General features: G+C 39.9%; 2 protein-coding genes across 2 annotated transcripts; both read left to right on the forward strand.

Annotated features, from left to right (window-relative positions):
- The first annotated feature begins 387 nt into the window (after positions 1-387).
- On the forward strand, positions 388-6,762 carry stoml1 (stomatin (EPB72)-like 1). Its single transcript, XM_041227019.1, has 8 exons — positions 388-637; positions 1,032-1,195; positions 1,741-1,847; positions 2,459-2,608; positions 2,799-3,002; positions 3,658-3,889; positions 4,312-4,509; positions 5,070-6,762. Exons 1-8 carry the CDS (start codon positions 630-632, stop codon positions 5,267-5,269), a joined length of 1,263 nt encoding a protein of 420 aa, XP_041082953.1. The 5' UTR covers positions 388-629; the 3' UTR covers positions 5,270-6,762.
- A 506-nt stretch (positions 6,763-7,268) lies between these two features.
- Positions 7,269-14,604, forward strand: LOC121298788 (cholesterol side-chain cleavage enzyme, mitochondrial-like). Its single transcript, XM_041226004.1, has 9 exons — positions 7,269-8,253; positions 8,972-9,127; positions 9,798-9,997; positions 10,188-10,391; positions 10,753-10,913; positions 11,779-11,945; positions 12,748-12,826; positions 13,104-13,295; positions 13,848-14,604. Exons 1-9 carry the CDS (start codon positions 7,964-7,966, stop codon positions 13,959-13,961), a joined length of 1,563 nt encoding a protein of 520 aa, XP_041081938.1. The 5' UTR covers positions 7,269-7,963; the 3' UTR covers positions 13,962-14,604.
- Positions 14,605-14,629: the final 25 nt, after the last annotated feature.

Here is a 14,629-nt window from a genome sequence, read left to right on the forward strand (position 1 = left end):
AAAAAGTCAACTATAGAATTATATAGACCTATAGAATAAAATACATTCTCATTGGTTTCTATACAATAATAAAGACAATGCTATTGCTTTAGAGAAATAAAGGCATTAGTATATATTACTAGAGAATAGAAACACACAAATCATAAGAAAACGATTTAAACAAATCTTCTGTTTGTTCTATCATTAAGATGTTTTGCTGCTTTATAGTACTTGACATTTACTATGACACTGAAGTGGAAAACACAAACAATTAATCAATTACTAACGACACCAACAACAACAATACTAACACATCTGACCAACTACAGTATAAATCTTGTGACCTAAAGCCTCCAACCTGCAGGCGGCGAACTTTTCAATTGTAACACACCTGAAAGTGTGGGGAACCTTTCTGTTTCGTCTAGCGAGACTTACGAGTTACCTTGGTTTAATATATGTAAACAAGGAAGCGCTTTTTTATGTGTCAAGACAAGGAAAAGTACAAATGACAGGACTGGTTTAATTAAGCATAAGTATGATATATTTAAAAGAGTAATCACTGAAAACAGAAGAAAGGGTACTGAAACAGACGCATTCGTCAGACGGCAGACGTGGAGTGTCAAACTGCTGCACTGCACAAACAAAGCAAAATGACGAGGTTAGATATTAAGTGAAACACGTAACGTGACAGTTTAGCAATTCGACTTTCAGTTTTCTGTGTAATGGTTGTATCCACATTATACAATATTACAGTAAATATTTGCAATTAAACGTTTTTATATTGAAACCATGTTTTTTGGAATTTAGAACTCCCAGTAGGACACAGGATATATGCTGTCAGACACTACCGGTAACTGATACAATATACCGAATACAAAACATAATAATGATAATGTATACATTGCACGGGATGTACAGTCGGTGTGTTTAAACTGTTCGCATTGGAACCAAAGGTGTAATTGTTGGCAGGTTAGTACAATACAGTAGATAACGTGTATAGTTTTCCAGCACGTTTTATTTCCCGTGAAGAGAAGAGTCTTTGTTTGCATCAGGACCATGTTCGGGAAACCGTCTGGCTACCAGGCTCTGCCACAGCGCGACAGCGTGTTTCAGTCTAACGCCGGGCTTTATGTATCTGCTGAGAATTTCATCCAGTACAGCCATGCAGGCCATTCATTCGATTATGTCCCAAAAATCACTGAGAACGATTTTACAGGTAAGAAAGAGCGTACATGATGGTTGTACACCCGTGATTATACAGTATGCATACTCAGTGATGCAAGTTGCTTTTGTCAAGGATGTGTCTGCTTATCAGCTAAATCCTTCCATGTCTTATACAAAAGACATGACTATTGAGTGCCACATGATGTGTTTTCATTTATAAGTTCTACGGTAAAATGATGTTTAGTTGACCAACTTTTCGGCTTGAGCCTTCAATGTAATACGCAAGCCTTTCTCTACTTGATTTCATGTAATGGTATATGCTTACCCGTCAAAAGACAGATTTTACTACCAGTAGGATTTTACCAGTATTTGCACAGACGATATTAGTATAACTGCCCTTTCTTTAAACTGAAAAAGGGCAGTACAATATAAGTGTCTCTGTTCAGCCCTGATGGTGATAAACTTTAATTTTTGGTTTCTGACATGCAGTAAAATTTATAATAACAAAAAACTGTTATTACTGTTTCTAGTCTCACTGTAAATACAATAATATGCCACTAGTGATTGCAAAAAACCAAGAGTATTGTTTCCAAACAGACAGATCACAAGGCTGGGTGTCTTGGATGTGCCACATGATCATCATATTTCTTGTATTCCTGTTTACCTTCATAACTTTCCCTGTGTCAGGTTGGTTCATACTCAAGGTAAGTAGTTCATTAGGTTTAGCTTTTTTCAAAAGTGATATTGCACCATTTTGTTTGCAAATGATGGGGGATGGGGGCACACAACTGTTATAAAACTTCAACTTTGATGCACATAAGATATCCAAAATTATCATTCTATGAATTGTTTTGCTTATTTTTCAAACATTAGTTACAGACTATATTAAGCCCAGTTTGCCCTTAAGATCATTTTGTCAGTTCCTTTTCATTTTGAAGACATCCGAAGATCTCCCTTCAGTCTATTAACCATTAACACAGGGAGTGCAGACCTGTAAAGGAGTCTAGGAAAACAGCAGACTGCTAGTGCAGTCCAAGAGAAACAACCCACTTTATACAGAAGACCAGTTAATCACTTCTAGTCTTGGGTATGCCCCTATATAATTTTTTGGGGGGGTGTTTGCTAGAAGAGCTGGATTTTGTTGTCTGCCCAATTAATCAGTTCAGTTTTTGTTCTTCCTATTGTTTTGTGTTCTGTTTACTTTAGGTTTGATGTACTGGTTTAATTTAGGTTTCTATGTGGGGACATTCGCCTAAATATATCAGTGACTGCATCACAGCTCTTTATTACAGCCCTCTCGTTCTGCTTTTTTCAGGTTGTCCCCAATTATGAGAGGATCGTTGTATTTCGACTGGGCAGGATTCGCCCCCCAAAGGGACCTGGAGTTGTTTTGGTCCTGCCATTTATTGATCTGTGGCAGAAGGTAGACCTCCGGACAAAAGCGTTCAATATCCCACCTTGCAAGGTAAGAAATCACAGGTGACTGTAAAGCATGTTGCGGTCTTGGTCACGGTGGCCAACTTGTCACTGTGTTCTTGGCTGTGATTAATTGGAGTGTTTAACCTTATAGAGAATACAATATTGGATAAGCACAAAAATGCTGTATGACAGCAGCTATACTGTGGGTTGAATTGACTCGTATCTTTATTCCAAAGGTGACAACCAAAGATGGCGGAGTGATCTCCATTGGCGCAGATATCCAGTTCCGCATCTGGAATCCTGTGATGTCAGTAGTGGCAGTCCAGGACATAAACACTTCAACCAGGCTCACTGCACAGAATGCCATGACCCACAATCTCATTAAAAAAAGCCTGAGAGAGATTCAGATGGAAAAGAACAGGCTGGGGGAGAAGTTAGGGGTGAGATATTGTTTTGCCAGGCATAAGAATTTCATTTGAATTTGGAGATACAGGGGAGCATTCAGTTGTCGTAGACTCTTTAGAGGACTGTACACTTCAGTGTATTTCATGATGGAATTATTGATACAAATTACAGTGACGAGGAAAAGAACAATATTCAGATGAGAACCTTGAAGTTATCCTGTAATTTCTTCTACTTGGGATCACTTTTTTGAAAGCTTGAGCTTTGAAAGCCTTGATGCTGCTATTGGACATTGCAATATTATTTTCTTCTGCTGAATATCTTTTCTTTCTTTCTCGCTTTGTTTTTTGCATAAATATAATACCTATAGATTAAAAGGATATACTGCACATTCCTGCTTCCAATCACTACATGCACTGTAGCGCAGTCTATTTTCAGTAGTCCATGATACACTTAAAACACAGTGATATGAGGAAAAGTAATAATATTGCTAATGCTAAGAACAAGCCAATAAAGTGTTTTTAAAAAAATAAAACAATTGTGAGCCATGGGTAACACTTATTTAGTGGCAGTGTGACAAAAGCTCACCGAGCAAATAGGTTGTAATTCCAGATGTGTGTCTGTGTTCCACATTACACAATTGCTGAAGAGTTTTATTTAAATCAAACTAACCCTGTGCTCTGTTTTGTGTAGGTGGAGATCAATGACAAGACCCGGCCCTGGGGGCTGGAGGTGGACCGTGTGGAGCTGACTTTAGAGTCTGTGTTGAAGCCTCCTGATGACTCGTTCTCTGGGCCCCTGATTATGCCACCCTCTATCCCCGGATTGGAGGGGCTCAGCGGGCCCATCCAGCAGCTGGCCATGCATTTTCTTGGCAATGGCAGTGGCGGCAATGGCAGCAGCTCAGAAACTTGTCATAGCAAAGGTGAGACTTGTGAGACCTCTTAAATGTGTTTTGGTCCTTAAGATGCACTGCATGCAAACTTTACAAAGAGTCCACAGTCACTGTCTATACAGCTATACGTTGTATATATCTTGACACACCGTAGCTGCTTCACTGGCAACTGAATCCTTTATTTTGTAATGGTTTAGAAGATGTGGTTTGGATACGCTCACAAAACTAATACCAAGCAACCGACGTAATAACAGTTTGTATATGCTTCATATATTTCAAAGTCATAAATGTGTGGAATGAACTGGGTGATGACGTTACAGCTAAAACACTGGGACTAAGGAAAAAAAAGATATACTACTCTGGGATAAACAGTATGCTTGCAAGACACAGGCCTCAGTAAACAGATTGGTGTGTTTCTCGTGTTCCTGATGTCATTCCTTTTCCTGCTTCAGGAGACAGTGTTTCCATGGTGAATGAGAAAGTTCCTGCTACCCCGCTGGCTGAGGCACGCCTGAGTGCCGATGAGCTCCTGTCTGCTGTGGAGCTGCTGCTCTCTGAGAAGCTGGTTAGCCAGGTGGGAGCGTGCTTCCAGTTCCACATCGCTCTTCGCAACGGAACTTACAAGACATATTTTGTTGACCTAAGCAAGGGTAAGCTTTCTGGTTTGATTTGTAATTTTTTACTTGCATTTATGGATAATTGACAACAAATTGAAGTCAAACCTTAAATATATCACTGTTAGTAGTGTCAGTATTTACTTGTAAATTATTTCTTTAAAAAACATTTGGCCAGTGGGCTGTGAATTTGTTGCGGAAACTGCAACTTTTAACACAGACCACAACTTTTTATAGTTGCCGCAACTTTTAATGTGACTACAAAGTTTCTATTATATATGTAATTTCATTGCAAAATAATAGTGAAAAGTAAACTGAAACAGAAAAGGTGTCACTCTCACATTGTCTTTTGCTTGGGGGTGGGGATTGGTATGCTTCTTTCCTGTCGCTATGGTTAGCAATGGGATAGAAGACTGTGGGCCATAATGCATGTACTGTAGTGTACTTACTGTTGAATTTTGTGACCGAAGGTTTATTGCAGTTTTGCAAATACTGTAGTGGCTGTTCAGTTTTGTGAGTGAGATTTTACTGTTATGCAAGTACTGTATGTTATGCGTCATTATTGTTCTCTATTTATTTTGCTGTCCATTCTGTAGGTGCTGGTAAAGCTGGCCATGGAATACCCGATCAGAACCCTGATGTTGTGTTTCAAATGACAGAGGAGGATCTCCTGGCAATGTTCGAGGGCACCCTTCGACCATTTGGGGCCTATACCAGTGGGCAGCTGAAGCTCCATGGAGACCTGAAAACTGCCATGAAGCTTGAGGAAGTCATTAAAGTGATGAGGCAGCAGTGATTCCTTCATCAAGATGTGAGCAGATTACTGAAGAAAGCAACCCCACATCATTATTTCAAACAATTTCGAAATCGAGAATTGCAGTTTCTGGCTGCTATGTAAAGCAGTTTCTCACACTGATGGTATCTGAGGTGGAGCTGATTTGGTTGGAGAATAATAACAGGGTTGTGTTGTCACTGTGTTTTGAGCAAAGGGTTTGGAGTAAGGGTATCCTGGTTTGGATCCTGCCTTGACCATTCATTTTGCTGGTGTGTGATGGTGCGTCCTTTGTCCTCCTACCTACCCTATCTGAAAATGTTTTTTTCAATTTAAGAATTTCTTCTGTATTTTTGTTTTGTCCCTGGTGACAGGTTTATAGTGGAGGCATGTGAACATGTTTTACTCTGATACTTTGAACTGCAAATTGCACTGAAACCTCTTTTAGGTATTCCCAAGCACACATTCTTAAGGGTTCTGAATCTAGGTCATGGTGACTGCAGTCTATCCTCTAATTAGTGTGAAAATGAAGGTTAAGTCTTAATAACCAGCTGTCCAACTTGAATTAAACTTTGCATTAATATTACCTACAGAAAGTTATTGATTATACTGTATGTCATAAAGACCCTACTTTTACATGACAGCTGATACCTAAAATTACCAGAACTAATGAAACAATATCCTGGGAAGCAGTTGCCTGTTTTCAGAAATCTCTGCATGAGTCAGATCAGTGGGTCCTGAAATGGTTGTTTATCTCTTCATCAGGGTTGTGTATGTTACTTACAGACTTTGTCGATTCTTGGTCCTCAATTTGAGTTCAATTTGGTAGCACAAATTCTAATCAAGAAATCTGCCACTGGGGCAAGATACAGTGCTTGTCTTGTGTGATTTTTGTACTGCTTTTGTGATATATTTGGGATTATTTATAAAGCAGTTTATTATACACTCCATAACACATGGTGTGTGTGTAGTGGCTCATTATCATCAGTAGATGGCAGTTAAACCGTTTGCAATGTGGAACAGGGTTGTGTTCTGACCTTCTGTCTGTCCCTATGTCACATTTTATGTTTTCATGTACATGTGGTGTATGCAGGTCAGTGATGTGTGCAACAAGGCAGGGAGGAGGGTTAATATCCTCCCTGCCACAAACTTGTATTTGTTTGTTTATTTTGATTATTGTTGAATTATGATTTATTAGTTAATTATCACCTGCACTTGGCTATTTTTGTAAATTAGAGCCAGGTGTAGGGTATTTAAAGCAAGCAGCCAGTCTGCTCGAGGCTGCATTTGTGTGAAGGAGCCTGACTGAATGAGTGCTCAATTGTATGAGAAAAAGGTATTGTGTGAAGCCTTTTTGTGACATGTTAAAATCTGTGTTTTTGTTTTGTTTTGTAGCCAGTAAACAGCGTAGCTGTCCGGTTATAGTTAGGTTCCTGATGTGTGTAGTGAGCGCTCCAAAAACGGAGTTAGGTTTTTGTTTTATTAAAAATAGCGTGTCGGCGCTTTTAAAATCTCAAGTCTTTGTGTCCTGGGTCTTTTTGTTTTATTTTTTATTTAGTCGTTGCCAATTATTTTTTGTTATTTTTCTCCCAGTTTGAAATGGTAATTATTATTTAGGCTCAGCTCACCGCTGCCTACCTGAAGTGTGTGCCGTCAGCTGACCGCTTCTTTACACATGTAATTAATTTCCTCGCTGTAATTTTGTAATGCACATGGCCATGCCACAGACCTCCAATACAATACACAGGCCCATTACAGATTGACGGTGTACAACCTGCAGACGCACAAAACAGCTTTGAAAATCATACCAAGTGTTCAGTTGAGTTCAGTATTTAATTCCTATAACAGGCTTTTGTCAATATTAAGGAATGACTTGCAAAAATAAACATTATTCTGACAATTTATATGGCATACCCAAACTGATGCTGAAGGAAACATTGCATTAGTTCAACTAATTTTTGTCAAAAATAATCTGCCAAGCTATTTACCAGTATGACTAGTTTCAGGTCACAGTAGTGCTTAATGGGGAATGCTACTTCTTGAAGAGAACACTTAGTTTCTTCAGATTTTTACACAATTGAACCTAATCTGTTTTCATGATTGTGGCTTGATAAGTTACCATAGTGATGGAGAAAGCATTTTTGAAAGTGTATTCAGGACTGAACTTCATGGAAAATCTAGAGCAGTGGTCAGCAAATGGCAGCCCACGGACAGGGCTGTATCAGGGGCTGAACGAGAGTGGGGGATTCTCCGTATGACCTTCATATATTTCTTGCAAGTAAGCAGAAAATGAAATGTTTTATATGAGGCGCCGTTAGGGACATAATCACGGAAACACCTCACGCTTTATACACTGAAATCTCAAACCTTGCGCTCTACACACTGAAATATCTTGCATGCTATACACTGAAAACGTTAAACCTTACGCTCTACACACAGAAATACCTCTCACTCTATACACTGAAAACTTCTAAATTAACATTTATGCCCACAGAATTGGGGGCAAGCACAGTTAATTTAAAAAATCCAGTGATTTATATAGCACCGTCATTACAAATGGGTCTAGGGTATGCTCTCTGGTTGTGGGTGTGTTGTGTTTTTAACTGAATGCAATTCCAATAGATCTCTTAGACCTTGAGGGTTAGGCTGTATTGATAGAGGCTGTTACAGTTCCAGGACTGAGGTGCTGCAGCACTGTTGAGCATTTGTCAGACAGTCATGATGGTGAAGGGAAATTTACGCTGGATGGCTTTTGCCAACTTCCATTCCCTCAGAGTTGTAACTGGAAAGGGGACCGATCTGCGAGGAGGTCCTGTGCGTAGCTGCCACAGCACCACCAACCCCTGCCTCTCTCCTGCTGCCCGCGGTACAGTCAGGTCCTATGATGAGATTCCAGGCAACTGGAGGAACAGCCTGGCCAATCTGTATACTTTCTGGAAATTGAATGGGTTTAAGAACATTCACCGGATAATGGTTGACAATTTCAACACCTTTGGGCCCATTTATAGGTAAGTTAAAGTGTTATTTACAATTATTTACTATAGGTTAGTAAACAGTTTTAAATTGCAAGAAAAATATTTTTGGGAAACAATGCTGGAGAGGGGAGGTTATAGCAACATGTATGGCTACTAGCCTGTTTAACTGATGTCTATGTCAATCTTTTTGCAACAGGTTCGTGGAAGTTTGAAGTTCTGTGTTTTTAAATTTTGTGATACGGACGATGCAAGCAGAAGCCAGGTCATCTGGACCCCAATTTAATTTCCTAATTAAAAAAAAAAAAGAAAAAAAACATTTAAAAAGTTTAACTTTTAAGCATATTTGTACATATTTATAACCTATTGGAAAGACATGAGAAACACTACAGTACAGTTCAAAGGGGAGGGGAGATTAGGTTGTTTTAATGACTAAATATTCCCATAGTAAAAAGCACAGGCAAGTGAAATAATGCATAATAATCATGCATACTAAAAGCACAGAGAGGCATGGTAAAGCAATAGTGGTAATTGCGTAGCATAACCATGGGAAATTTTTGGTAAAACTGAAATTACTTTGCAAATTTTACCAAGATAAACTTTTGCTTTCAGTACTGCACTTTTAATTTGCACCAAATTAATTGACTCTGATTGATACTGTGATGATACACAAAGCATAGACCATCCAATGTAAATACAATCTTTAAAAGATCTTTTACAAACAAAATCCCTCAAACACATACTGTCTTTCCAGGGAGAAGGTTGGGTACTATGAGAGTGTGAATATTATCAACCCTGAGGATGCTGCCATCTTGTTTAAAGCAGAGGGACGCTACCCTAAAAGACTGACGGTGGAGCCCTGGACCTCCTACAGAGACTACAGGAACCGGAGATACGGGGTCTTGCTGAAGTAATATGATACGGTTCATTGCTGTGTCTTATGTCTGCCAGGGCTGTCATTTTAACTTTCATTGTGATCTCATTTCTAAGGGGCTTGCAGGGTGATGCGTTTCTTGTCCCCATTTTACAAGTCATGCAAAATATCTATTTCATCTTTGCAGCACTTTTTAAAATGCCCATCACAACATCTACATTTAAAAATGCAGAATATTAGAGCTTTAAAAAAAAAATCTTAGAATGTGTGTATCATAGATACAAAGGTAGATATGTTCCAAAACCCTAACCAGATTTGATAAAAAAATGTATAATCACCTGCTTATAGGTGTGCATTGTAGGATGGGACATTCATTGCCCATTTAGATCACAACAGTTTACTCAAGTCTTTTAACTAACTAGAGTTAAACACCTGGTAATTTTACAAAACTAGAACCAAACAACTAAGTTATATAGTTCAAGTCCTCTTGGGCACGCTCAGTGGGTTTTTGTTTCACTTTATAAAATAATTAATGATTTTAATCCATTCAAAAAGACTTTAGGCTGCCTTTCCAAGGCTGTTCTCACCTCTGTGCTCCTTCAGAATTGGGTGGGTTTATTTGGTTGAACAGCCTACTGCTGTGTATTGCGGTGTTTTCCTTCAGAACAGTACAGAGCTAAACCTGCATTCGGCTTGCCTTTCTCAGGAATGGAGAGGATTGGCGATACAATCGAGTCATTCTGAATAAGGAGGTGATCTCTCCACAAGTGGTGGGGAACTTTGTGCCTCTCCTGGATGAAGTGGGGCAGGACTTTGTCTCCCGGGTGCACAGGCAGATTGAGAGGAGTGGGAAAGGAAGATGGACGGCAGATCTTTCACATGAGCTCTTCAGATTTGCACTTGAGTGTGAGGCTCTTCATGTTGTTCAATAGGACTAGGCAGGGCAGTGAATTGACGACTTGTCTTTAACCCTATATCGCCAAATACTGCTTTTAGCCAACATTGTGTTTTTAAATGTATTTTAATTTTTACTCTAACATTTTTATAAGTTTCTTTTAATATTGCTATAAAATCCCTCTCCTCTCCAACCCCTTAGCGGTGAGCCATGTGCTGTATGGGGAGCGTCTGGGATTGCTGCAGGACCACATCGACCCTGATACCCAGCAGTTCATTGACTGCATTACCCTGATGTTCAAAACCACGTCACCCATGCTGTACATTCCCCCTGACCTACTGCGCAGAGTCGGGGCCAAGGTGTGGAGAGACCACGTGGAGGCCTGGGACGCCATCTTCAGTCATGGTGAGCCGCCTGCGTTGTCTTTATAAACACGCTGGCCTCCTTAAAGTAATTGTAGCTGACAAAATAATTCCACAAAATGTCTCTGCCATGCAAACTGTCACTGTTAATAAGTTTATTTACTGTAGTTCAAACTATCACATATTTCTAGTTGCTGGATTCCCTGAAATACACCATTGTGTTTAATCACAGCTTTGCAAATTCTATTGCTACCTAAGCAAACTATTCTGAAAAATCATAAAATGCATGTCTAGAATTTGCAAATTTGTATTTGACTGTAGTGCGTGGAAGATAAATTTAGGACACTTCTGTGTCTTTAACATGTCCATGGCTAGATTTCATCCTATCTCCTGTCTCTTTTCAGCTGACCGGTGCATTCAGAACATCTACAGGAAGTTACGTCAGTCTCCTGCAAGTGAGGGGAAGTACCCTGGAGTCCTGGCTAGCCTCCTCATGCTGGACAAGCTGTCCATTGAAGACATCAAGGCCAGCGTGACTGAGCTAATGGCCGGAGGGGTTGACACTGTAAATAAAACCATATGCAACCAGGACTGGTGCCCTTCGATATTATGACATTTTTGTTTGTACATAATGGAAATAATTGCAGTTATCACAGCGAAGACATATTTCAGTTACAGGTGTATTCACAGTGGGTTGTGCTTCAAAAGTACGACAGTTTTCAGAATTATTCTGTGCTGCATGGCCTTTGACCCCATCGAACATCTGGTAGTCAAAAACGATAGTCAATGACCTTGTATCATGAATCTCAAGTTCTTCTTGAGGTTTCATGAAATTCATTCTATTTTACCAGGTAGTTTAATTTTTTTTAAAAAAAGTCTTTACTTTAATTTGAGTGACATTGTTGAAAATGTACTTTGAAGCTCCCCGTGGTTGTGGAATGATTCAGTGGGGGGTTGCAAGAGCTTTGATCCTATGTGTGGATCAGTTCCATTCCATCCTTAAACTGGTTTGGTACAGCTAGCTGTGGTGTGAGCTGCTATACACAAAGACCCTACCTTGAGTCAGTGTGCCTCAACTCTGCCCTGGAAAGACTTTGCATCCACCCAACCATTAGTATATCAAACTGTACAAAAGTATTCCTGTTATAGTAAGACACACCCTACACATAACATTGTCTTACGATAAGTCATAAAAACAGCTTCTTCTCAGGAACTATTATTAAACAAACAAGCAATGTTTTTTTTTTTTTTAACCTTAGAATTATATCATATGCTATATGCACAGGATGATATCTGTACACAAGATAGATGTACTGGAATTTTGACACATCCTTAAAAGTCATTGGTTGATTTCTCACTTTAGTCAAGTAGACAGATGTTTAGGCTTTATGCCTTTATCAGTGTTCATAATTTTCAGTGTTTTATTGCAGACTTCCATTACCCTGTTGTGGACCATGTATGAACTTGCCAGATACCCAGACCTGCAGGAACAGCTGCGAGCTGAGGTTCAGGATGCCTGGGCCTCTTCACAGGGGGACATGACCAAGATGTTAAAGTCAATTCCTTTGGTTAAAGGAGCCATAAAGGAGACCCTGAGGTAGGAACACAGTCACTGATATTTTTTGAGGATTCCACAGGGAGTGTGTGGGTCAGTGAGTCCTCAGTGTGAGTCGCCTCACGGCTGTGCCCCAGCCCCTACTGGCCAGGGCCTGGGTAAGCTCATGTGGACACCAACAGTACAGAGCTGACATGTTGTCAAGATCCTGGGTGTCAAAGAGGTAATTAGCTGCCGCTCCCGAGTGGCGCATCCAGCAAAGGCACTGCACGTGGATGTGCCCTATAGCCTGGGGATCGCAGGTTTGAGTCCAGGCTATGTCACAGCTGAGCGCTGCCCGGGTAGGGAGGGCTTAGGTCGGCAGGGGATTCCACGGCTCACCGCGCATCAGCGACCCCTGTGGCCGATAGGGCGCCTGTGGTTCTGCAGTGGAGCCTCCAGATCTGTGTTGTCCTCCGGCACTATAGGTCTGGGGGCCTCGCTGTGGATCCGCAGTGCAAAAAATGACGGATTGGCAGGAGCACGTTTCGAAGGACCAAACTGGGGAGAAAAACCGGGGTAAAAAAATTGGAGACGACTAAAGTAAAAAAAAAAAAAAAAAAAAGAAGTAATTAGCTTGGTGGTGGGATCAGAGGACACCCGCTGACCTTCAGTTCTCCAGAGCTTGTGAGGAAACGTAACTGGAAATTTTACATTGTGCCGAAAAACAGGTGGTAAAATAACTGGCCCAAAACTGCTTAGAAAAGAGTACTGTAAAAAAAAAAATTAATCCCAAGCCCATAAATTCCAACAAAGGAATGTAAAAAGCCCCATAACATTAGAAATGTCTTTTTTTATTTTTCAGGCTGCACCCTGTTGCTGTGAGCTTGCAAAGGTATATAACTGAGGATATTGTGATCCAAAACTACCACATTCCATCAGGGGTGAGCATGTTCTGTCCACTTTCCTACCAAGGCTCTGAATTAGAGTACAGCAAAAAGGCCATTATTGTCAGTCTCTACGGTATCTGTACAGGCTGTTGGTGTAGCTTTATATTGCAATGGGCATTTTTTATTGAATCATTGTATTTCCTTTGGGTTGTTCTGTGCCAGCTCCAACAATATGCCCTATTTGACTGGGTAAACCACAGCATGGGGATGCATGCCATGCTAAGGAACTTTATTCCAGCCCTGTGTTTATTCTCTCTTCTCTCTCATGAAGACTCTGGTGCAGCTAGGGCTCTACGCTATGGGACGAAATCCACAGATTTTCCCCAGACCTCTGCAATATAACCCCTCCCGCTGGCTCAAAGGGGACAACCACTATTTCAAAAGCCTTAGCTTTGGGTTCGGTCCCCGGCAGTGTCTGGGACGCAGGATTGCAGAGATTGAGATGCAGCTCTTCCTCATTCACGTGAGTTCACTGTCCTGCAGCTCTTCCGATGGCTTAGAACTTTGTGACATTCATTTTTATTTTTATGATACAATTATTATGGTCATAAGTATAGGTGGTGTTTGACACAATTAATTTGTAAAATTAATCTTGACATATAAAATGACCGATAATGACTTATCTAAATGAAGGTGAATCTGTATTGAGACAATCAAAGGGATTTAGTAAAATGGTCTTCATGGTGAGCTGTTTTTTTTTTTTTTAATAGCCTTGATCACAAGGAGGGAGTCTGCTGCACTGAGTTTCTTTTTAATTCTACTGCATACAGATTTGCAAATATTTTACTCAAAGTCAAAATTTGTACTGCTGATCGAACAGAATAATTTATTATCTCACATCTACCTGAGAAATCCATCGATAATGTAAATATATTCTTTTCGATGTGCAACTTCTGACAATTAGAATTATTTTGATCAGAGGTCGAAAAGAAGAACCTTGCAAACTGCATGTCTGTATACCTGCACATGAGTGAGGGTTTAATGTTCATTTCTACTGACGTTCCTGTCACTTCAGCTCCTCCAAAACTTCAAAATTGAAAAACAAAGGCAAGTGGACGTCGGGAGCACCTTTGAACTGATCATTGTTCCAGATAAGCCGATCTTACTAACCCTGCGTCCTCTGCATTAGGAGAAGAACGTCAATGACAAGACAAGGCTCTCAGGCTCCATGTTCTTATTTACTGTGCAGAGGGTAAGGTCGGCTTTGGTCCAGGATTTCCACAGTACAGGCTGGTTGCTTTGATTCTGGTTTAAATGTTTTGAAAAACACTAGAATATTCTTTGTACAATTCTGTATTTGCTCTACCTTGACACAGTCATAACAAAAGTTCAACACTAATTATCTATATGGCCACTGTATGTTAGAGGTTATTAAAGCTATTTCTAGATGTCAAACAGTGGCCAAACATGTATTTTATTTTTCAATAATGATACAGTGATAACTGGATAAGAAGTGTACATTTTTTTCAGTAACGTAACCATGTCGAAACAGCTCATTTTGTGTTGGTTAATGAGCTAAGCCAGTGCTTAGAGAGTTCATGATATTGTTAAAAGTTTTAGATTTAAGTTTACTTGTTTTGATACTGTTACTGAACTTCTTAGTCCAACCCATGTACTGTAAATAAATGACTACGCAACAATTAACATTAACCCTTTTTAGAAATGTTTAAGACCAAAACAGTAACATGGCACAAACAATTAACATTCACGTTTTTTCATTAAATTTGCCCCAAGAAATGGCTCAGAATGGGGAGCCACAGCAGTGACACACTTCATCTGTAACTGTTGAAGTTCTAA

The sequence above is a fragment of the Polyodon spathula genome, chromosome 24, assembly GCF_017654505.1.
Source record: "Polyodon spathula isolate WHYD16114869_AA chromosome 24, ASM1765450v1, whole genome shotgun sequence".
In the NCBI taxonomy this organism is placed as follows: domain Eukaryota; kingdom Metazoa; phylum Chordata; class Actinopteri; order Acipenseriformes; family Polyodontidae; genus Polyodon; species Polyodon spathula.

What these genes read in the sequence shown, in the direction of transcription:
- LOC121298788 (XM_041226004.1), top strand. Translation starts at nt 7,964, where the DNA reads ATGATGGTGAAGGGAAATTTACGCTGGATGGCTTTTGCCAACTTCCAT. An exon ending in TGGCCGGAGGGGTTGACACT is followed by an intron (nt 10,914 to 11,778) that starts GTAAATAAAACC and finishes GTTTTATTGCAG; the next exon opens with ACTTCCATTACCCTGTTGTG. An exon ending in ACTACCACATTCCATCAGGG is followed by an intron (nt 12,827 to 13,103) that starts GTGAGCATGTTC and finishes TCTCTCATGAAG; the next exon opens with ACTCTGGTGCAGCTAGGGCT.
- stoml1 (XM_041227019.1), top strand. An exon ending in CACTGAGAACGATTTTACAG is followed by an intron (nt 1,196 to 1,740) that starts GTAAGAAAGAGC and finishes GTTTCCAAACAG; the next exon opens with ACAGATCACAAGGCTGGGTG. An exon ending in AGAAACTTGTCATAGCAAAG is followed by an intron (nt 3,890 to 4,311) that starts GTGAGACTTGTG and finishes TTCCTGCTTCAG; the next exon opens with GAGACAGTGTTTCCATGGTG.